This window comes from Schistocerca piceifrons, chromosome 2, assembly GCF_021461385.2.
Source record: "Schistocerca piceifrons isolate TAMUIC-IGC-003096 chromosome 2, iqSchPice1.1, whole genome shotgun sequence".
NCBI classification, from domain to species: Eukaryota; Metazoa; Arthropoda; class Insecta; order Orthoptera; family Acrididae; genus Schistocerca; species Schistocerca piceifrons.
In genome coordinates, this window is record NC_060139.1 from 31626125 (window position 1) to 31649335 (window position 23211).

Here is a 23211-nt window from a genome sequence, read left to right on the forward strand (position 1 = left end):
TTCGTTCTCGGTCTAAACTATACTTAGCCACAAAACAACAAAATTCCACAAAAACAATCCTTTCTTTTGCCAGAAAAGTAATGCATATTATTATTATTATTATTATTATTATTAGCGGTGCCTGTAGTTGTATAAATTTGTTCATAAGCATAACTGTTATACAGCAGGTGCTATTAATTTCACACTCACAAATTTATCGAAAGTAAGAATTTGTGAACTCGTGGAATGTATACTCAATAGTAGCACAACTATTTGGAGCAAACCAGGTTTACTTTAAATACATGCTGTAACAGCTGTGTGTGTTAGTTACCTTTGAGATTGGGCGTCGCGAGTTGATGTTAGTCAAGAATACCTTTAAGGCGACAAAAACTCCATTATCAACACCTCACTGATTTTGTACGAGGTTGTGTAATAGAAGCTGGCTGTTCCGTCTGCAATACTGCAAAAAGACTTGGCAGGAGTGTAGCCACTGTACATGATTGCTGACAGCAGTAGTTATGAGAATCTATGGTGGCAAGATGCCTAGGCTCCTTATGGCCATGTTGTATTACCACGAGAGAAGACCATCAGGTTTAGTGTATGACTCTGGCCCATCATACTGTATCTGCAGCAGCAATTTGAGGAGCGATTGGCACGACAATGACACAACAGACCGTTACAAATTGGTTACTTTGAGGGCAGCTCTGAGGCAGGTGCCCTGTAGTGCATTTCACTGACCCCAAATCTCCGCCATTTGTGACTTCAGTGGTGCCAAGGGAAAACTCATTTGACGGTAGGGTGGACGTCTCTAGTGTTTTCCGATGAACGTTGGTTTTGCCTTGGTGCTGGTGATGGCCGTGTGTTGCGTAGGAAGGGGCCATTTGAGGACCTCACAAAACCTGCCAGTGTGCTGGACGCACTGTACCTTCACCACGACATATGGTCAGGGGTGCTATTTTGTATGCCAGCAGGGGCGCTCTTGTGGTTACCCATGCACCCTGACTGCAAATTTGTGTGTCAGTCTGATGATTCAACTTGTGGCTGCTATTCATCCATTACCATTGGATAATGGTTGCCCACATACCACTTAACCCAACTTGCTCCACAGAGTGTTGACATGTTGCCTTGGCCTTCTCGATCGCCAGATACATCCTATCGAGCACATGTGGAACATCATCAGAGAATGCCTCCAGTGTCTTTGATAATCAGCATTGACTGTCCCTATATTGTCCGATCAAGTGCTGCACACATAGAACTCCATCCCTGACATCTGGCACCTGTACAACACAATGCATGCATTTTTGCATGCCTGCATTCAATGTTCTGGTGGTTATACCATTTATTAATGTACCAGATTTGGAGTGGCTTATCTCACACTTACATTAACTTGTGATCGTGCAATGTTAATCACTTCAATATATTACCTAGACAGATGTATTCCCAAAATTTCATTATTTACATTAATTATTTTTTTGTTTTGTGATTTTTTTTCTGTTGACTTTCAAGTATGACTCACGAACATACACAATAAACTTTCTTGAGTTGCTGTGCTCCCTAGCTCTGAATCAGTACAAGTCATTAAAACTGGAACAACTCATATTGCTAGTGCTTTGTCTTGTAACAATGTCAACCTAACAATTTATACTTTATATGGTGTTGCTCATAATTGTGAAATCAAATGAAATATTGGGTTGGACTAAAACTTCAGTATTAGTGGAGGTGTTATCAAGTAGTGTACAGCATACTTCTGTTTTTTATTTAATATATAGCAATTTACAAAGTGGTGGTTAATCTGGGAACTAATGACAAAGCCTAAACAATTGAAATACAATCATAATTGTACATACTTTTCACATTCGTTTTGGAATGCATCCCAGTTTCTGAAGTGTTGATTGGGATTGGACCTGACAACAGAACATTGTTATGTATATCATGTCCTACAGAATTATATTGCGTTATGCCACTGTGCATATACAGGGTGTTTCAAAAATGACCGGTATATTTGAAACGGCAATAAAAACTAAACGAGCAGCGATAGAAATACACCGTTTGTTGCAATATGCTTGGGACAACAGTACATTTTCAGGCAGACAAACTTTCGAAATTACAGTAGTTACAATTTTCAACAACAGATGGCGCTGCAAGTGATGTGAAAGATATAGAAGACAACGCAGTCTGTGGGTGCGCCATTCTGTACGTCGTCTTTCTGCTGTAAGCGCGTGCTGTTCACAATGTGCAAGTGTGCTGTAGACAACATGGTTTATTCCTTAGAACAGAGGATTTTTCTGGTGTTGGAATTCCACCGCCTAGAACACAGTGTTTTTGCAACAAGACGAAGTTTTCAACGGAGGTTTAATGTAACCAAAGGACCGAAAAGGGATACAATAAAGGATCTGTTTGAAAAATTTCAACGGACTGGGAACGTGACGGATGAACGTGCTGGAAAGGTAGGGTGACCGCGTACGGCAACCACAGAGGGCAACGCGCAGCTAGTGCAGCAGGTGATCCAACAGCGGCCTCGGGTTTCCATTAGCCGTGTTGCAGCTGCAGTCCAAATGACACCAACGTCCACGTATCGTCTCATGCGCCAGAGTTTACACCTCTATCCATACAAAATTCAAACGCGGCAACCCCTCAGCGCCGCTACCATTGCTGCATGAGAGACATTCGCTAACGATATAGTGCACAGGATTGATGACGGCGATATGCATGTGGGCAGCATTTGGTTTACTGACGAAGCTTATTTTTACCTGGACGGCTTCGTCAATAAACAGAACTGGCGCATATGGGGAACCGAAAAGCCCCATGTTGCAGTCCCATCGTCCCTGCATCCTCAAAAAGTACTGGTCTGGGCCGCCATTTCTTCCAAAGGAATCAATGGCCCATTTTTCAGATCCGAAACGATTACTGCATCACGCGATCTGGACATTCTTCGTGAATTTGTGGCGGTACAAACTGCCTTAGACGACACTGCGAACACCTCGTGGTTTATGCAAGATGGTGCCCGGCCACATCGCACGGCCGACGTCTTTAATTTCCTGAATGAATATTTCGATGATCGTGTGATTGCTTTGGGCTATCCGAAACATACAAGAGGCGACGTGGATTGGCCTCCCTATTCCCCAGACATGAACCCCTGTGACTTCTTTCTGTGGGGACGCTTGAAAGACCAGGTGTACCGCCAGAATCCAGAAACAATTGAACAGCTGAAGCAGTACATCTCATCTGCATGTGAAGCCATTCCGCCAGAGACACGTTGTCAAAGGTTTCGGGTAATTTCATTCAGAGACTACGCCATATTATTGCTACGCATGGTGGATATGTGGAAAATATCGTACTATAGAGTTTCCCAGACCGCAGCGCCATCTGTTGTTGAAAATTGTAACTACTGTAATTTTGAAAGTTTGTCCGCCTGAAAATGTACTGTTGTCTCAAGCATATTGCAACGAACGGTGTATTTCTATCGCTGCTCATTTAGTTTTTATTGCCATTTCAAATATACCGGTCATTTTTGAAACACCCTGTACATACATTTAACTTCTTGGTGACATTTATAGGATGTTATTCTGTCATTGGATCCACTACCTTATGTGATCAATCATCATCTGTTACTAATGGATAAAATGCACATCACATATTTTTCTTTAAAATTCATTTTTAGCATACATTATAACAAGTTTTGTTATTTGAAGTTAGAAAACTTTTTCGCTCTGTCTTTGTTAAGATCCTGCCTTTATTTTCAGACAATCTTAACTGGAAATTTCACTTTACCACATCTTCTCGGGAGTTCCTTATACTGAACCTATAATCGTACTATGATTAAAACACTATCTTCCCACTATCATTATTTTCACAAGGCTAGTGTCTGCAAATATTTCAGGAATCTCTTACATGCAGCTTGGTCTCCTCATCCTTACAACATTATCTCATTATAACCGAAGTTTAATCACAGGCTTTTCATTCCAGGTAAACTGATAGTTGCATGATTAACCTCACAGGTGAAAAGGAATCCTCAGCTGTTTGATTTGATATTTGTTCTGTCTACATTCAGATGATTAGCAAACTGACTTGGTAACCACACCATATTTCCAAGGCCCAACTTCTGAATCCATATTTTTTTTTTTTTTTTTTTTCCTGTCTCAACCATGTACTTCCAGTTCTACTTTCTTCCACAGGTCTGCAACATAAACATGGTGTAGTTGCAAACTTCAAAAGAACTGCTGAACACTTCTGTACCTTTGTTGTTAATCATCTGCAACCTCCTGTGTAGCAGCTTTTTCCATGTGTTAAAAGACACTAACCATTTTCTATACCATCTGAAATCCACACACATCCCACTGCCATTCTAGTCCCTCCTAGTCACCACCGATGTTACCTCTTTACTTACAAATACAGTGTTCCACAAATGCATGACCTGCCTGGTAATGAACCTGCACCAAAACAGTGCCCTGTTGGAATAAGCTAATAATACCCTTATTGTAATTAATTTTATGCTCACCTTTAAGAATCTCTTTAAAAGTGGCATGCAAAGAAACTGATCAGGGATCACTGGTACAGCCATGGAATTAGGGGTGGTCCCTTCTTGTCCAGGCCTTTTAGGTTACTTACAGATGGGTCTCTCAGAGTCAGTTGATATCGGGCCCTTAATTCTAACACTGTAATACTTAGAAACCATTTGATTGATTGGTAAAACTTGGGTTATATTTATAATTTAGTCTTCATTTTTAAATTAGGGATCAGTTAAAGAGGCCAGGAAAGCTGCTATCTGAGAAGACTGCACTCGAAGATAGTGATGAGGGTAGTGAATACATACCATCAGAAGATGAATTACGGGAAGCAGAAGATGGTAAGTTCAATTTATTTCATAGGGTTTGTAAATTCTTATTTTATTGCAGATTTTACGTAAGTCTCGTACACATATGTACTGTTAACCACCATTTTCTTTCTTGCATAAAATTGTTATATTTTTCTGTAAATTACTTACCTGTGGTTTTTCTTTCCTTTCTTGACTTTCAGTATTGTTATAACAAATATTCTATCAAGCCTTGGAGATCCATTCATTTGCCCACATTCGAGCTGCTGCTGAATCACTAGAATTACTTCTGTGGTTTCACAAGCAGTCTGTAGATTGCGCTGCTCTTGTGCAGTTTTGTTCTGGGCTGCCAGTATTTAAATATATGTAAATAGTCGTCATTTTTCGATCACATCTTATATATGATTTGATTGAAGATTTTTCACCAAAAATTACTTATAACATTATTCTCAGTGAGAATAAATCATCAGAAGCAAAAATTGTACTCAACATTCCTTGGGAAATTTTACATAATTGTTACAGTTCACTTTATAAATTACTTGTTAAATAATCTTGATAACGCTCCGAGACAGATCTTGTGGCATAGGGCAAGAACATCGATGGTCGTGCCATACATAAAAAACCTGTTGATTCAATGTTTACTTACAAGGGGAGGTCCCCAGCAGTGGGACTGACTTTTTGAAACAGAATAGAAGGTGATGTACGTTAAGATTCCAGGTACCACACACCGCAGCCATTCACCCTGGTGAGCCCTCGTTTGCGAATAAGTGATGAAAAAAGATTCAGAATTTTGTGTGATGCTCAGTAACATTAAAAAAGTCAAATTACATAATCTGGTTGTATGGTGTAGTGGATACGGTAATAGCTTCACATGCAAGAGGTTGTGGGTTTAAATTTTGACAGATGCAGTAGATTTTTTATTTTTATATCTCTATCAAAACAATTTTGATCATTATTTTTATTCAGTTCATTGGTTTAAATGTAATTTTTTATTTCTATTCTTTTTCCAGGTGGAATTTTTGTGAATATGAATTCAGTTATATGTATCTATTATAATATTTAGTTATTTGAAAATTCCAATTTATCCATTAAAAACAAAGGACCATATAATGTATTTATATTGACTGTGCAATGGTCTGGAAAACGTATTTTTTGTTACCAGATGTGCAGTTTTTTTGAATGGTAATCATCATACAAACATTTAAAACATAACCTAAATGCCTGTTTCACTATGGAAAAAATAATGGAGGTGAAGATTTATATGAAAGAAGAGTTTATAAGTATAATGAAATTCAAACAAAATGAGATACAGGTATAATGAACGAAATAATGTGGATGAAAAAACAGGGTGACAGAACAAAAGGAATTAAATTGAAATTAATACATAAAATTAATTGAAAACACAAGAACAAAGATTTCAAGTAGAAAAGAAATGATGGGAAAAAAAATGAAAGCAAATGAAGTAGTTCATATTGTGATTAAAATGATATGACAAGGGGATGGAAATGAAAAATTACATTCAGATCAATTAATTGAATAAAAATAATGGTCAAAGTCACTTTGATAAAGATTTAAAAAAAAAAATCACTGCACCTATAAGATTCGAATCCACAACCTCCCACATGTGAAGCTACTGTCATATCCATTACACCATGCAACCACACTACTTGATACAACTTTTTTAACACTATAGAGTGTTACACAAAGTTCCAATTTTTTTTTTTTTTTTTTTTTTTTTTTCCCCCCCCCCCAGTTACTCGGAAACGAGGACCTGCCAAGGTGAATGGCTGTAGTGTGTGATGCCTGGGATCTTAACTTACATAACCTTATAGATGGTTTCAAAAAGTCAATCCCACCGCTGGGGACCTCTCCTTGTTAGTTCAAAGATTTCTAGAAGACCCCTCAGTGTAACTACATGGACAGGAATGCTTGTAATTTGTCAAAAGACCAAGTATTGTTTGATCATACCACTACTTATTGATCACTGGAGCCTGTCACATCCTTCAACTCGTTAGGACTACCCACCTAAAGTCATTTCATGTAGAACAACGTGGACCTAGGCGTGCAGAAAGTAAAAGTTAGGCTGAAATTTCAGTGACTAATTCTAAGGAAATATAATTCATCCACAAAGAAGGTTTTTCACAAAACTCTCATTTATGGCTTTATGAATAGTGGTTTTTATTTTGGGATAGAAGAGAGAAAAGAGATTCAGAGGGGAGGTGCACATTTAGTAAAATGATACTCTTAGTCAGCACAATAGCATAGTAGAAATTCTCCACGGTCTTCAGGAAGAAAGTACATATTTCACAAAAGAGTGTGTATGGCCCAGGAAGAATGAAGAAAGATGCGTGCTCATGCATACATCTCTCTTATTAACCATTATACTAAAATTTAAGATTTCCCCTCGTATAAATGTACATCCCATAGCCATTTACAGATGAAATAGGAGACAGAAGAGGAGGGAATTGTATTGGTGAATGATGTTTCAACTGTCACACATCATACAACAAAGAGGAGAATAGAGACATGGATGTAGTAAAAACTGTAAATAGTATTTAACAGGCTTTCTGTATGGATTTCGATTTGTACTTTGAAATGTACATTATATTCAATTTTTTATTGCATAAAGCAATACAGGTACAATATTTTAAAAGTTTGAGACTAAATGTTGATTACTGCAAAATTCATATTGTAGATTTCATGAAAACTGTAACACTTCGAAAGAAAATCATACACAGTTCACAAGAAATTAAAAGCAAGGTGTTGGCTGCAGATCATTTTAATTACCAAGTTATAAGTTTGTGTGTGCTTAGTTAGGATAACACTTAAACAGTTAGCAATACTCAAATTTAACAGTAATCCTATCACAGTTAAAACTTTCAGCAGCTTTAAATTTTGCCTGAACAGTACAATGCTTTGGTAGATACTGCTGTAGTGGGTGTTGTATGTTTTTTATTCCTTCTGACCTGTAAACCAGTTCATCAGTCCTATTACCAGAGTGGCGGTGATGGTCCTTCAGATTAACAACTTGAAACCACAGTACATCATTACTGGATCTCAAACGAAATGTAGCACTCTTTTGACTTAAACCAAGCCTTTAAATTATTAGCATAATACTTAACTGACCTATTGAATGACTGTGACACACAAATATCTATGGAATCTTTACCATGTCCATAAAGAACTGAAATACAGTGCTGTGAAACTTTTAATGCCTCCAAGGGGAAAACAGGAAGTATAAGAACCATCAGAAATTTGTTGAAATTTACTTAAAAATTGTAGCTTTATGCTGGACTGAGGCATTCGCCTAAATTTTTACACTTTCTGGGCAACAGTACTAGTTTGTCTGGCACACCCCACAGCTCAACTTAAAAATTCCACTACCACTCTCCCACTTTGCATATAAACCTCATAAGACTTGCTCTGCCATTTCCATTTTCTCAGAAGTGCTTGACCTCCACATGAGGCAAGAAATCATCTGAGGAGTTTGGGAAAATGAGAAAGAGTTGCCTGCAGATTGAAAGGTAAATGGGACAGAGAGACATGCTCAGATAAATTATGCTTGGAGCATTAGTGACAAAACATGTAAATGTGTAAGGGTGTGTTGAGAAATATGGATTAATTCAGACATGATAATGTAGTCTCTCAAATTCTGCCAGGGTGTCTACGACCCGGGAGATCAGGGAGAAAACCGGGAATTTTTTCGTCCGGGAGAAAACTGGGAAAAACCCAGGAATCTTTTTGAGTTCCGGGAATATTTCATTGCTTTCGTTTTCAGTTAAATTTTTGTGATTTTGACTGGTGAGAACCAATACCCTAACAAAAAAATTTACTCTATCCCGCTTCTGCAGAATAATACTGCAGCAACAAAACATGAACGAGAGAAAAAAACGAAAATAAAACTTAAGTCGCAAAGAAAATGCGCCATATACGACGACAAAGCACAGTGCTCATACAAGCGTCTGCCAACAGCAAAGTGTGTCAAAGGCTTCAGGAAGACTGTGCAGTGCTTCTTAACAACAAATTGCCTCCAATGAGCATGACGTGACAGTTTTCTTACATTAGATTCGTTTTAATGCAAGATCTTTTAATGTTTCACACGTACAAACGTGCGGGCTTTCTGCGTCATTGTAGCTGCCCAAATGCAGTGACACCTGTTATCTGGCGCTCTCTGGCAACTGCTGAAACGTACCTTTCAAATAGGTCACGGAAAAATATTGCGAATATTGCTTTGAAAAGCGTTACTTTCAAAGTAAATTTCCTTTTATGTAAGATAAACTATGTGAGAGAGTGTATGACGATTTTCTTAAACCACAGAGCGTTTGGCTCTCATTTAAAAATCAGCTCTTTGGGGACGACCATATGAAGAATTTCGAGCCCAGAAGATCAAACATTTACGTCGTTATCAAAAACAATTACTGGCACATTTATGTGATGTATAACGCGCAAAAAAGATCAACAATATATGTGGAAGCTTAGCTTCTCTTGCAGCTTATTAATCTTAGATACCAATACTATATATGTGATAGCTTTGCTTTTCTTGTAGCATCAATTGTACATTAATTTAAGCCAGTAATTTTTCTCATTTGTGTGTTCGTGCTACTTAAGAGTGATCTTGCTATTGGCTGACTACATCGCGTGTCAAATTCTGTCATCAGCTGCCGAGATCAGGTGACATGACCTGTGACTGGCTTACAAAAGCGCGTCGCAATCTCGATTTTAATGCTTCGGAAAGTAACATGCGGTGTTTGGTGGAATTAGAATTTATACCTTCGTAACACGGAACTATGCAGTGTATATGTTGCTGCACATCAAAGAGCTTTCCAAAACGTGTTTCTTTCCCCTGAGTTTTATTTTCTAAAGTGCCGGGAAATTCTACGCCCGTGTATAAAACCTTAAACCATATAAAAGGATTGATAAGTGCCGAGAAAAAGTATACTGTCACTTAACACGGAAAAAGTGTATTTTCACCCTGGAGAAAGTGTATTTTTACTGACAGTAATTTCAAATTGATGATTATTTGGAAATATCACTTAACATACATTTTCTTTCCATTTCTGGTATATAATAAATCAGTTATCAGCGACAGATTTAAAGTGCCCTTTCGAGATTACAAATTTGGTAGAACTTGCAGTTTATGTCTAAAACATGGTGATACAAGCGCAAAAAATATTTTGGTACTGAATCTACATGAATTATTGGGGTGAAATGAATGGAAAGTAAATGGGATGAGAAAGAGAGAGGGAGGAAATAATGACTTCCAGCTGCACAAGGAATTGTGGCAATGCAATGACGGGAGCTGGAAATTTGTGATGGACCAGGAGTCAAACCTGGATGATCCGCTTCTCTAGTATGGTTGCCTTAACCGTCTTGGCCATCCGGATGTGCTTTCTGTCTTGCCCAAATACCCAACTTCCTGCTCACCGCATTGCAGTGACCTCCACCCATTAACCCCTACTCACAGATTTCTAGTTCCCTTAGGAGTTTGGACACTATTTGTGCATCTGGCAAACATCTGTCCAACAGGACAGACCTCACTCGTATTTATAATGCTATGAGCTGTTCAATAGAAAAGTTTCAGTGCAGATGCACAAACAGCGTCTGAACCCCTACGGAATTGGGAATTTGTGTGTAGGGGGTTATAATGGGCTGGGATCGTTGCGGAGCGGCGAGCGGTAAGTTGGCAATTTGGGTCATGTCCATATGGCTGAGGCGATTAAGGCATCGAAGTGGAGCATCCAGGTTCAAGTCTGTCAGGCAGATGTGTACAGATCTTGCTGTTGCCTTGCTGCAATGCTCTGGCTGGCTGGTAGTCATTATTTCCCTCCTATTTCTTTCTCATCCTGTTTCCTTTCCATTCCTTTCACCCAAGTTATTCATCTATGTGGCCCAGCTGCCTCATCATGAGTTGCGTGTGTTCTGTCAGACACACCTATCATTGTGAATAGTTGCTTTGTGGTGTAATAAGGAGGTGTGAAATATTTTGTGTTATGTGCTAGTCAGTGGACAAGCATGTCACAGCTAACAGACACAAAAACTAAATCTCTCTCTCTCTCTCTCTCTCTCTCTCTCTCTCTCTCTCTCTCTCTCTCTGTGTGTGTGTGTGTGTGTGTGTGTGTGTGTGTCAGAGAGAGAGAGATGTTTCTGATCAGTGCTTCCAGTTTTTGGTGGGTGGTGATCTCTCCTCTTACGCCTATTACCTTCCTTTCAGAATTCACCAGTATTGAAGTAAACAGTATTTGTAAATAGTTTGTTTCATGTTTATCAAACTCCTTGTGTGGGGATCTTGTCCAGTTTCTGAGAATTGTAGTGGTATATGTTCATCTGCCTTCAAGGGTTTAGATTATTAGAAAAAAAAAATTTTAACTGAGGTGTCGTATTATGGTAGGAACAATATACACATCTTGGAACTTTATGAGATATTTGAAGAGATTGGTGGAAGAAAGTGCTAACCCTCATTTTAGTAAGGATTACTCAAATCACTTTAACTGTTGTGTATTAGATTGCAGCACACACTGGTAACAGTTTATGTGCACCCCTAGAAAGTGCAGCATACTATTTAAATTATTTCATCCTTCTGTATTTATGTTGTTATCTTTGAATTTAACCAATCAAGTAACACATAACAACTCAAAGTACTCTCTTGTGGGTTAGCACTTTCTTCTGCTGACCCATCATTTGGTAACGAACATGTCTAAATTATGTGTTTATTGATTTAAATAGATATTTATTGTCTCCAGTTGCTTGATATGCATCAACAGGCTTCCAAAATTCTTCCTCATTAGAGAAACAGTTTCTCACGTCTGTATTACGTTGACATTGTTTGATGTGTGTTACGTTATTTCCTTTAGATGAGAAGAAAATGAGAAAATGGGAAGGACCATCACTGCATCATGTAAAGAAACGCCGACGACAGAAACTTATTTCACCACCTGAAGAATGGTGTTCTGATGACAGCGATTGGGATTATTCTGATGAAGAACGAAGACTGAAAAAAAGGAAGAGAAGTAAGGATTCATTTCCTGTCAGTCCAGTGCACCTCTGTGTAAAATGCTGTATTTCTTTCTTATTTAATTTTTGCCATTATCACTATACGCTTATGGCCTTGTTCACATTAATGAGATTCTATGTAGTATGCTTCACAATGTTAATTCGTATTGTGAGCATTATAAATAATTAACCGAGATATAGCGTAGACACCCCCCCTTAAAGGCTAGGGAAAAAATGGTCTTTCCTTTTTGAACAATTGTTTTTGTTTATAAATATTTCTGTTTTCCCCAGCTTGACAAGGTATCAGCTGCTTTTGCTAATTAAAAAGTTTTAGTCATCCTAAAGTCACCTCAGTAAAAATCAGAGACAATATCTTTCATCATACCTACACTCATGATGTGGCACCAATTGGGCTCTGAAGAGTGAGAGTATGTCCAGCACGGCCATGTCCTCCAATTGGTCCTCACAGGTGGACAGCCCAGTTGCTGCTCGCATTGAGATTGGTCCCTCAACTGTAATCGAGTGGGAGGTCATCCCGGGATGTAGCAGGCGGCGAAAGACTTCACAGGCGGCCGCACGTAAGGCCTCCTTGGTTTGTCTAACAAACAGGTTCCAGGCGCTGTCAGTGGCTGACACCGTTGCTGAGCCAGATGCTGTCGCCTGTCCTTTTTCAGAGGAAACCTCTCAGCCTGCAAGATCTGGACAGTCAAAGAGGGTGGGATTACTGATAGTTAGGAGCTCCAGGCACATTATGGGGCCTCTTAGGGACATGGCTGTCAAGAAGGGAAGGAAAACCAGTGTGCATACTTGGTGGAGTCATTCCAAATGTGGAACGGGTCCTCCCGGATGCCATAAGGAGCACAGGGGGAGACAACTGCAGGTGGTTACTCACGTCGGTACCAATGATGTGTTTCACTATGGATCAGAAGAGATTCTCTCCGGTTTTGAGCAGCTAACAGAAGTGATAAAGGCTGTCAGTCTTGCTTGCAAGATGAAAGCAGAGCTAACCATTAACAGCATAGTTGACAGTAGTTTGCGGACCTCTGGTACACAGCCACATGGAGGGTCTGAATCAACGGCTCAAACGGTTCTGCGACCGTGTAGATTTCTCAACTTGCACCAAAGGATGGTTGGGTTTTGGGTTCTGCTGAATAGACCAGGTGTTCACTATATGCAGGAGGCAGCTACAGGCGTAGCACGGGCTGTGTTGTGTGGACTGGGCAGTTTTTTAGGTTAGAGGGTCTCGGAAAAACACAAGATGGGCATCAGCCACAAAGGGTGCAGGCCAAACACAGGAAGAACGTAGAGACAGGAACCATCGGTATAACAGTTGTAAATTGTCTAGCTGTGCTGGGAAAGTACCAGAGCCCCAAGTGCTAATAGAAAGCACTGATGGTCAAATCGTTGCAGGCACGGAAAGCTGGCCAAACCCAGCGATAAGCTCAGCCAAAGTTTGTGCAAAGAACCTAACGGTGTTCCAAAAGGATAGGCTAAACACGGTTGGCGGTGGCGTGTTTGTTGCTGTTAGTAGTTTATCTTGTCACAAAATTGAAGTAGATAGTTCCTGTGAGTTAGTATGGGCATAGGTCATTGTTGGCAACCGGAATAAAATAATAATGAAAATAATAATTGGATCCTTTTACTGACCTCCCAATTCAGGTGATACAGGTGCTGAAAGGTTCAAAGAAAACATGAGTTTCAGTTCAAACACGTACCTGACTCCTACGATTATAGTTGGTGATGGCTTTTATTTACCCTTGATATGTTGGCTAAAATACATGTTTAGTTCCGGAGGTACGCATAAAACATCATCCGAAATCGAGCTAAATGCATTCTCTGGAAATTATTTCGAGCAGTTAGTTCGTGAGCCCACGCAAATAGTAAACGGTTGTGAAAACACACTTGACCTCTTAGCAACAAATAATCCTGTGTTAATAACGAGCATCAAAATGTATACAGGTATTAGTGAACCCAGGGTTGTCGCAGCGAGATTGAATATTGTAATCCCCAAATCCTCGAAAAATGAGCGAAAAATATACCTATTCAAAAAAGCAGACAAAAATTCACTTGACGCCTTCCTGAGAGACAATCTCCACTCCTTCCAAATTAATGATATAAGTGTAGACCAAATGTGGCTTGAACTCAGAGAAATAGTATCGGCAGCAGTTGAGAGATTTATACCATATAAATTAACAAACGGTGGAGTTGATCCTCCTCAGTACAGAAAATAGGTCAGAACACTGTTGCAGAAACAAAGAAACAAACATGCCAAATTTAAAGAAATGCAAAATCCCCAACAATGGCGATCTTTTACAGAAGCTCGAAATTTAGCGCGGACTTTGTTGCGAGATAGTTATAACAGTTTCCACAATGAAACTTTGTCTCAAAACCTGGCAGAAAATCCAAAGAGATGCTGGTCGTATGTGAAGTATGTTAGCGGCAATGAACAATCTATGCATTCTTTGAATGATAGCAGTGGAGATACTATCGAAGACAGTGCTGCCAGAGCAGAGTTACTAAACACAGCCTTCCGAAATGCCTTCACAAAAGAAGATGAAGTAAATATTCCAGAATTCGAATCAAGAATAGCTGCCAACATGAGTAACATAGAAGTAAATATCCTCTGAAAAGTGAAGCAACTTAAATCACTTAATAAAAGCAAGTCTTCTGGTCCAGACTGTATATCAGTTAGGTTCCTTTCAGAGTATGCAGATGCTTTAGCTCCATACTTGACAATCATATACAACCGTTCGCTCGAGGAAAGATCGCCGGCCGCGGTGGTCGTGCGGTTCTAGGCACTTCAGTTCGGAACCGCGTGACTGCTACGGTCGCAGGTTCAAATCCTGCCTCGGGCATGAATGTGTGTGATGTCCTTAGGTTAGTTAGGTTTAAGTAGTTCTAAGTTCAAGGGGCTGATGTCCTCAGATGTTGAGTCGCATAGTGCTCAGAGCCATTTGAACCATTTTGAAAGATCAGTATCCAAAGACTAGAAAGTTGCACAGGTCACACCAATACTCAAGAAAGGTAGTAGGAGTAATCCACCTAATTACAGGCTCATATCATTAACATCAATATGCATCAGGATTCTGGGACATACATTGTGATCGAACATTATGAAATACCTCAAAGACAACGGTCTATTGACACACAGTCAACAAGGGTTTAGAAAACATCATTCTTGTGAAACTCAACTAGCTTTGTATTCACATGAAGTGTTGAGGGCTATTGACAAAAGATTTCAGATTGATTCCATATTTCTGGATTTCCAGAAGGCTTTTGACCCTGTATCGCACAAGCAGCTTACAGTGAAATTGTATTGGAAAATTGTGAATGGAATCTCGTCTCAGTTATGTGACTGGATTTATGATTTCCTGTCAGAGAGGTCACAGTTTGTAGTAATTGATGGAAAATCATTGAGTAAAGCAGAAGTGATTTCTGGCGTTCCCCAAGGTAGTGTTGTAGGCCCTTTGCTGTGACTTATCTATATAAATGATTTGGAAGACTATCTGAGCAGCTATCTTCAGTTGTTTGCAGATGACAGTGTCGTTTATTGACTAATAAAGTCATCAGAAGCAAAACAAATTGCAAAACAATTTAGAAAATATATCTGACTGTTGCAAAAATTGGCAGTTGACCCTAAATAACGAAAAGTGTGAGGTCATCCACATGAGTGCTGAAAGGAATCCGTTAAACTTTGGTTACGCAGTAGATCAGTCAAATATAAAGGCTATAAATTCAACTAAATACCTAGGAATTACAATTACGAACAACTTAAATTGGAAGGAACACATAGAAAATGTTGTGGGGAAGGCTAACGAAAGACTGCATTTTATTGGTAGGACACTTAGAAAATGTAACAGATCTACTAAGGAGATAGCGTACACTACGCTCCTCCATCCTCTTTCAGAATACTGCTGTGCAGTGTGGGATCCTTACCAGATAGAACTGACGGAGTACATCGAAAAAGTTCAGAGAAGGGCAGCACATTTTGTATTATCGCGAAATATGGGAGTGTCTGTCACTAAAATGATACAGGATTTGGGCTGGACATAATTAAACGAAAGGCATTTTTCTTTGTGATGGAATCTTATCACAAAATTCCATTCACCAACTCTCTCCTCCGAATGCGATAATATTTTGTTGACACCAACCTACATAAGGAGAAACAATCACCACAATAAAATAAGGGAAATCAGAGCTCATACGGAAAGATATAGGTGTTTGTTCTTTCCGTGCGCTATACGAGATTGGAATATAGAGAATTGTGAAGGTAGTTTGATGAACCCTCTGCCAGGCACTTAAATGTGATGTGTAGATGTAGATGCAGTGCAGTGGACACAGGCTTATATTCCACTTTGGGAATGGGTGTAGATTTTAAATGTGCCTTGCTGTGGATTTCATCTACAAACGCGGAAAAAACTGAATTAATTATGTAAGTGTATCTGATGACTGAAGATGATAAAACCTGTGAAATTAGTAAATTTAACAATAATGTCTAATGAGTGCATACAAGTTGTTATAAACTTCAATGCTATTGAGTAGGAACCTGAAAAGATAGCATCTATTTTTGGCAAAATTCACGTCTATTTTTAGGAAAAGTTATATCTAGGGGCCGTTGTAATGGAATGTTTGCTTTTGCAAAAACTTCAGTAGCTTTTTTCAGCATGGTCTTCTCTTTTTTTTTCTTTTGGCTCTACTTAAACTATCAACAAATGATTGATTGGGTTGAGAAGCAGCACCAGTTTCATGCCTCTGATTGATGGTGTTTCCCAACATTATTTTTCTTTTATTTAATAATTACAGAATCAGCAGAATATTGATTTTTGCCTTTTGTGGGCATTCATAGCCATGTGACCCATACTTGACAGTGCTACAGATTGAACTGACAAGATGCTTAGTGTGTAAGCAGAACCAAAAATAACTTCATTCTTACATTAGGGAGAAACTTTTGACAGGTTTTGTTTTCCATCACTATAGTGAAGAATGGTGACACCTTAAACTGGCAGTCGGATTTGAGTGTATACAAATTAGACTTATATCTTTCAGGAGGGAGAGAGAGTGTGGGAAGACGAGCCTTGTTGCACGCAACAAACCTACACCCATGTTCTCTGTTTCTGCAAAAGCGGAACTTGACACATGCTCATAGGGATCACTGAACCCTTTTGGTGTTTTGATAGTTGTAATCAAACTCTATGATGAACCAGAATTAGTTTCTTCATGCATTTCAAAATAATAAAAGAAAACAACAAGCAACACACAAAATTCGGTAAGAGCTATTACGCAATTGCTTGCAAATGTTGGAAGTTTCTTAAATGAGGTAATTCTGGTCCAACCTCGTATCAGAATTTGATGTAACCACAGCTCAAAACACCCACCACCTAAAACTGCCATGTTAAAATGCCCGAATTATACGAACTTTTGACAGACAAAGGTACATGTTTATTTGCTCTGCGATGCTGGGTCCCATAGTTGAGTCTTGTGTTGCCTTAAGGTGGCTACTCACGCATTTGCATGCTTGATAGTGAGCAAGCACAGAGTGCTTGACAGTGTGTAGGATGAATTTGTGCAGGCATCAGGGCTGTTCAAGCAGCTTGATGCTTCATTGAATTTCGTTTATGCATGCTTGTGCAAAGCATTCAAACATAAGCATTCTTGGGCATGTGTACCAAGAATAGGGAGACTTGTGCCAGCATTTTGATTTGATTTTACTTAATTTTTTAATTAGGTTCTGCTGAATTACATTCTATACAAATGTACTGTAATGTAGGAAAAGTGAAAGAGTACAATATTACATGGCGAAGGAAAAAAAAGAAAGAAAACAGCAACCTGTGAGACAGTTTCTGTAACTGTGTATCACGAATATTTAATATGAAAATAATATTTTTGTTTTTTAACCACTCTTTACTCCACATATCACACTTGTGAAGCTTGTAGTTACCTGTGTAGCCACCTTTACTTGGCATGTGGCATATACTGCCCATAAATGTTGTGACAAAAGAGCATCAAATGCACTGATATGTTGTTGCATTTGTGAACTTTTTATTTTGGAAACACATTCTTAGGCATTTTATCTTTAGAAATTGGGGTTCGTTAGATTTTTGCAGTGCCAGTAACCAAAAACTGAGTACATTTTCAATATTTATAAGCACAGAAAATAAAGCTATTTCAAACTAACTCTGATAAAATAATTCATCTGGATACAGTTCGCTGTGAAATAATGTTTATTGGGTAATTTTGTACTTTGAGCTGAATTCAAATATATTTTAATATTTATCACAAATTGTGAATATTTCAGGTCCCTGCTAATAAGATGGTAGTGTGGCCTGGTAGCCAACTTCTGTCCTTTTGAACTACATTACCATATCATTGCAGCTTGTCTTGCTTACATCTATAAGTGGACAAGGTGGCTCAGTGACAATACCCCGGGCTAATATTCAGGAGGAAATTTCCATCCAGCTATCCACATTTTAAGATTTCCATTGTTTCCTTAAATCACGTAAGGTTCCTTTGAAAATGCCGTGGCCATTTTCCTCCCCTATCCGTCTCCAATCTGAGCTTGTTCTCCAGGTGTGGTGAAGTTGTCACTGGCAGTATGTTAAACTGTCATCTTTCTTCAAACAATGGAAAGTCCACATTGAAATATCAACAATATTGAAAAGGATAGATTGCTACTCACCGTAAAGCTGACACGTTATGCCTGTCTGCACATTAGAAATAGAAAGCACACATAGCTATGGAGGGTTTTGGTATTTTTTATGTGTATCATTGTTATAGTTTTGCATATTTCATATATTTTGTTTTATTTCACAAGGTAAGAAAGAGATAGATGATGGGAATGCAGATGATTACATGGAGCGTTTGAAGCTGTGGGAAAAGACACGTACTGAGGAAACTGTCAGAGGAGATCAAGAGTTGGAGGGTGGTTACAGGATTCCTAAGTTCCTTTGGAACAAGCTATATAAGTAAGTACACTGCTGTTGCTACGTTTCGTATGATGGATGCATTGATAGCTTGAAAATTTTGGTATCTACAGCTAGCTACACTTTATGAAACTCTGAAAAGTGCAAGGAGGTACTAGCCCTCTCAAGTATTGCTGTGAGTGTTCATCCTTTCCATTTTCCAGATAGAGTTTTAAAAAGACATTATTGGTACACAATTTTTCTCACTGCAGTTAATTCAAGAAGAGGGGCTCAATATTCACTCATTGTAATATGTAGACAGCTCCAAAATCTCTTGAGATCCAAGAATGAAGGCTGGTTCCTTTAATTTTGTGGATTACTTCCTGCAGCATGATAAGAATTTCCAGGCAGATATCGCTTAAAATATTGAGTATTTCTGTAATATTTTAACTCTAGTGATCATTGGTGCACTGTGAGAAGAAAAGTACTTAGACACCCAGAGTTTTCAATTCAAAAGCCAGAACATGTGGAATCTGTAGCATGTAGAATTTCATTTTCATATTGTTACAGTGTTTAAATCTTAGATGGACAGGCAAAAAATAAATAACACAACTAGATGGGCTGGGTCTGACAGACCCAAAATTTTATTTACATTCCAGAATAAATAAGACAAATATTTTCAACAGCTGTGCCAGAAATACTTCTATTACTGTTTCTTAAAAACTAAGGTTGTATTCATCCAAAAATATGAAAATCAAATTACTAAGTATTTGAAAACTTTCTTGAAAATTGAAAACTTTTTTTAAGTTCACATCCTTACACATTATGAATTTAGGAATGTTGCACACAGTATTATTCAATATTATACAATTCAGTGTTTAGTACTATCTCATTACGATATACATGTTACTGATTTGTATTTTCTGCCCAGTCTTCACATAACAATACTGAATGTAACAGACGCAGCCATTTTCCACATTCTTTTCAAAATAATTTGTTTTATTGTCTTTGCATTCATAACAGCCACCTCATTTGCCGTCTGGAACAACTTCCTTCTGAGTGGTAATCCCAGATAGCCGTGCTGCCAGCTGGCTAATGTACCTTGGGAGATTCTTCTGGTTATCTCTCTGTGCCATGTGTTGTTTTATCAGTTGCCGAGAAATATCCATCTGGAAATATCCAATCCTGTGTTTGATTTGTACACTGCAAATATATTTATATCAGCAGTGTTCAAAATGGCATAAAAATGCACAATGGCCAGCATCTTGTTTGCCTTCAAGATTATATTATGAGCACTTCTCATCAACCACATCCACTCCAGTATTTGTTGAATTACAGAAAGTAATTATTCAGATTTCTTGTTTCTTCATTGATTTTGTTGTTTGTTTGCAATGATGACAACAAAGTGACACCTTCATTTTTCTTTGGCACATATAACACCAATGCAAAATTGTCACTAAATCTGAATATGGATGAATGTATTTCTGTTTTTTGTAAGAGAAGAGGTTTCTCTTTTATTTTTGCACAATGTTGAAACGAGTGTAAGCTTAGAATTTGTGAAAAGTTTTCTAGCAAGAGTGTAGCATGTGAACCAACTGTCAAAGGTAATATTCCATCTTGTATCCTTCACTGGCTCTACAACTCTGAGCACAACATTGTCAACTACATTCTCTCTGGGAAGAAACCTGCTGGTTGTAGTCCCTCATACACTTCCAAATTTTGTACGTAGAACGATTTTGCATATCTAATGTTACTCCAACTGCTTTTCTGGCCAAAATATTTCTCACTGCAAAAGACTCATCATAGTATGAGAGTGATGTAGTTTTTGCAGTGGAATACATAGCTTTGAACAATCGAATCTCCTTCACCAATTAAGTCAATTGGGGGATGTGTATTGCAGATTTGCCTGGATTTTGGACATGATGAAAACTTGGATGTTAAAATAATGTTTTCCAATACACTGATCATTATTTTTAACAGAAGATGTAGTTTTCTGTAGGCATTAGCAAAGGTGTGTACACATTAACATGACTGACAAAACAGCAACTTTTAAAGACATTGCATCATTACATTAGCCAAACTGTGACTGACTATAAGTGCTTTGCACCGCTCAATATATACCTTGTCTGAACAATGTGCGTTCTTTGGCCTGTTGGCAAAAACAATTACATTTACTTATTTATAAAGAAAATGTATTGATTTACAACAAACTGTTAGTACGGATTTGAAGAGAATAAGTGTCGATTTATTCTAAATATATTTCTATTTATTTTTTATTTTTTATTTTTTTTTAATGAAGTTACAGTAACAATGCCTATTGTAAAAGCATTAACTACATCTGGATTTCACTTTGGATTTTTTTCCTAACATTAATTGAGGTACTGTACAAAACGCCAAAACGAAATTTCAGGTTAAATTCTGTATTGTTTTGTAGTATTAGAATGATTGAAAACCTGTAGTGTTTACATCATAATGTTGAAGAATTGTTAATGAAAAAATTAATTATAACTGACCTAATTTTTTGTTTCGTTGTTGGCATGATACATAAAGTGCACAAGTCATGTTAAATATATCATATGACTGATAAAAGTTCCAAAAATTTGTTTGTAGGTAAGTTTAAATTTACAAACATTGCTAATTAATTATTTGTTTAATTACAAAATACATATTTCTCTTAACTGTTCTGTGGGAATGTAATAATGTAATCGTGAGAATCAAGTTATAAAGTTTGCTGAAATTTATGACAGTATGGTAAGAAGAGTAGTTGAACAGAATGGACAGTGTCTTGAAAGGATATAAGATGAATCAACAAAAGCAAAATGAGGATGATGGAATGTAATCAAATTAAGTCGGGTATGCTGAGGGAATTAGATTAGAAAATGAGACACTGAAAGTAGTAGATGAGTTTTGCTATTTGGGAAGCAAAATAACTGATGATGGTCGAAGTAGAGATGATATAAAATTTAGACTGGCAGTGGCAGGGAAAGCGTTTCTGAAGAAGAGAATTTTGTTAACATCGAGTATAGATTTAAGTATCAGGAAGTCGTTTCTGAAAGTACTTGTATGGAGTGTAGCCATGTATGGAAGTAAAACATGGACGATAAATAGTTAGACAAGAAGAGAATAGAAGCTTTCGAAATGGTGCTACAGAAGAATGCTAATGAGGAAGTACTGAATAGAATTGGGGAGAAGAGGAATTTGTGGCACGACTTGACTAGAAGAAGGGATCGGTTGGTAGGATGTGTTCTGAGGCATCAAGGGATCACCAGTTTAGTATTGAAGGGCAGATAAAAATTGTAGAGGGATACCAAGAGATGAGTACACTAAGTAGATTCAGAAGGATGTAGCTTGCAGTAGTTACTTGGAGGTGAAGAAGCTTGCACAGGATAGAGTAGCATGGAGAGTTGCATCAAACTAGTCTCTGGACTGAAGACCACAACAACAACAACAACATGTTAATCCACGTCAGGTTTTCTAACTGATTATAACTTTCTGTTAATTACAATTAAATGATATGAAATATTAATGATGATGATTCGGTACATAAGTGAACCATAAAGTTTAATTTGCTGATAGAAATGAAGAAAAACCATACTTTCCAATTTTTTTTCCATTACATATTGTGGATCAGTTAATATATAATCTGCTAAACTTTTAGTGGTATCGAAGGATTCATTAACTACCCCATAACTAGTCCTATTACAATCTGTTATGATAAATATTTTGTCCCAAACTTTCCAGGTGTTGGAGGAATGTACATTCTGGAAGAATGACATCCCCGAACAGGTAGTAACCTGTCATCCACTCTTAACGTATTCACAAGCGGTGTAAGGCCTTGTGCAGTTTTTTGCGAATCCCTCCACAACATGATATACAGGGTCCAGCATATCAAAAGAAAACGAAATATTTGCAGTGTCCTACTTGGAGGGAAGATTTTTGTCCCTATGCCTCAAGTGTCCAAAAGTTCTTCCATATTCATTGTGTATGAAAGACCCAAAAATGCTCTGAACTCCTCCTTTCTTTCCCCCAAGTAGACCCAAAAATGCTCTGAACTCCTCCTTTCTTTCCCCCAAGCTTCTTGCAGTATTTGGGTCACTTTTATGAAGGGGTTTTATATAATCTATTGAAGTTATTGCGTTCTCTATTATCAAATCAAGCAAATTGTCGTCAGTGAACAGTTTTCAGGTCCTGACAATGGTGTTAGGATTTCTAGCTTCTTCACTAGCATGAGGCAAATGCAAAATTATATTGAGAGATCTGGTACTATATTTTGGTTGGGAAAGTTTTTCAGCCCTCTAACTTATTTGTCTCTTGACAGATTGCAAGGTAATGGTTCACTGGAAGAGGGACCGCATCAAACCACACTAGTTGGTAGGGAATCTCGATTAGTGTTCGTAAGTGAATTCATGTTTCTGACAGCAATAACAGTGTTATCTTCTCTGTCCAACTGCTTATTACTCATTTCACTTTCTGTCTCGTGATAGCTTTCAGGAACAAAACTAGGATCTACTGGCAAATTGGCATTATCAA

General features: G+C 38.1%; 1 protein-coding gene across 1 annotated transcript in view; it reads left to right on the top strand.

The window, feature by feature from the left end:
• LOC124773234 (DNA excision repair protein ERCC-6-like) overlaps positions 1-23211 on the top strand; it is a 111342-nt gene that overhangs the window by 4864 nt on the left and 83267 nt on the right. Inside the window, exons 3-5 of the mRNA XM_047249383.1 lie at positions 4713-4825; positions 11644-11799; positions 18594-18744. Coding sequence (XP_047105339.1) covers positions 4713-4825; positions 11644-11799; positions 18594-18744 — 420 coding nt within the window. The remainder of the gene's footprint in view (positions 1-4712; positions 4826-11643; positions 11800-18593; positions 18745-23211) is intronic.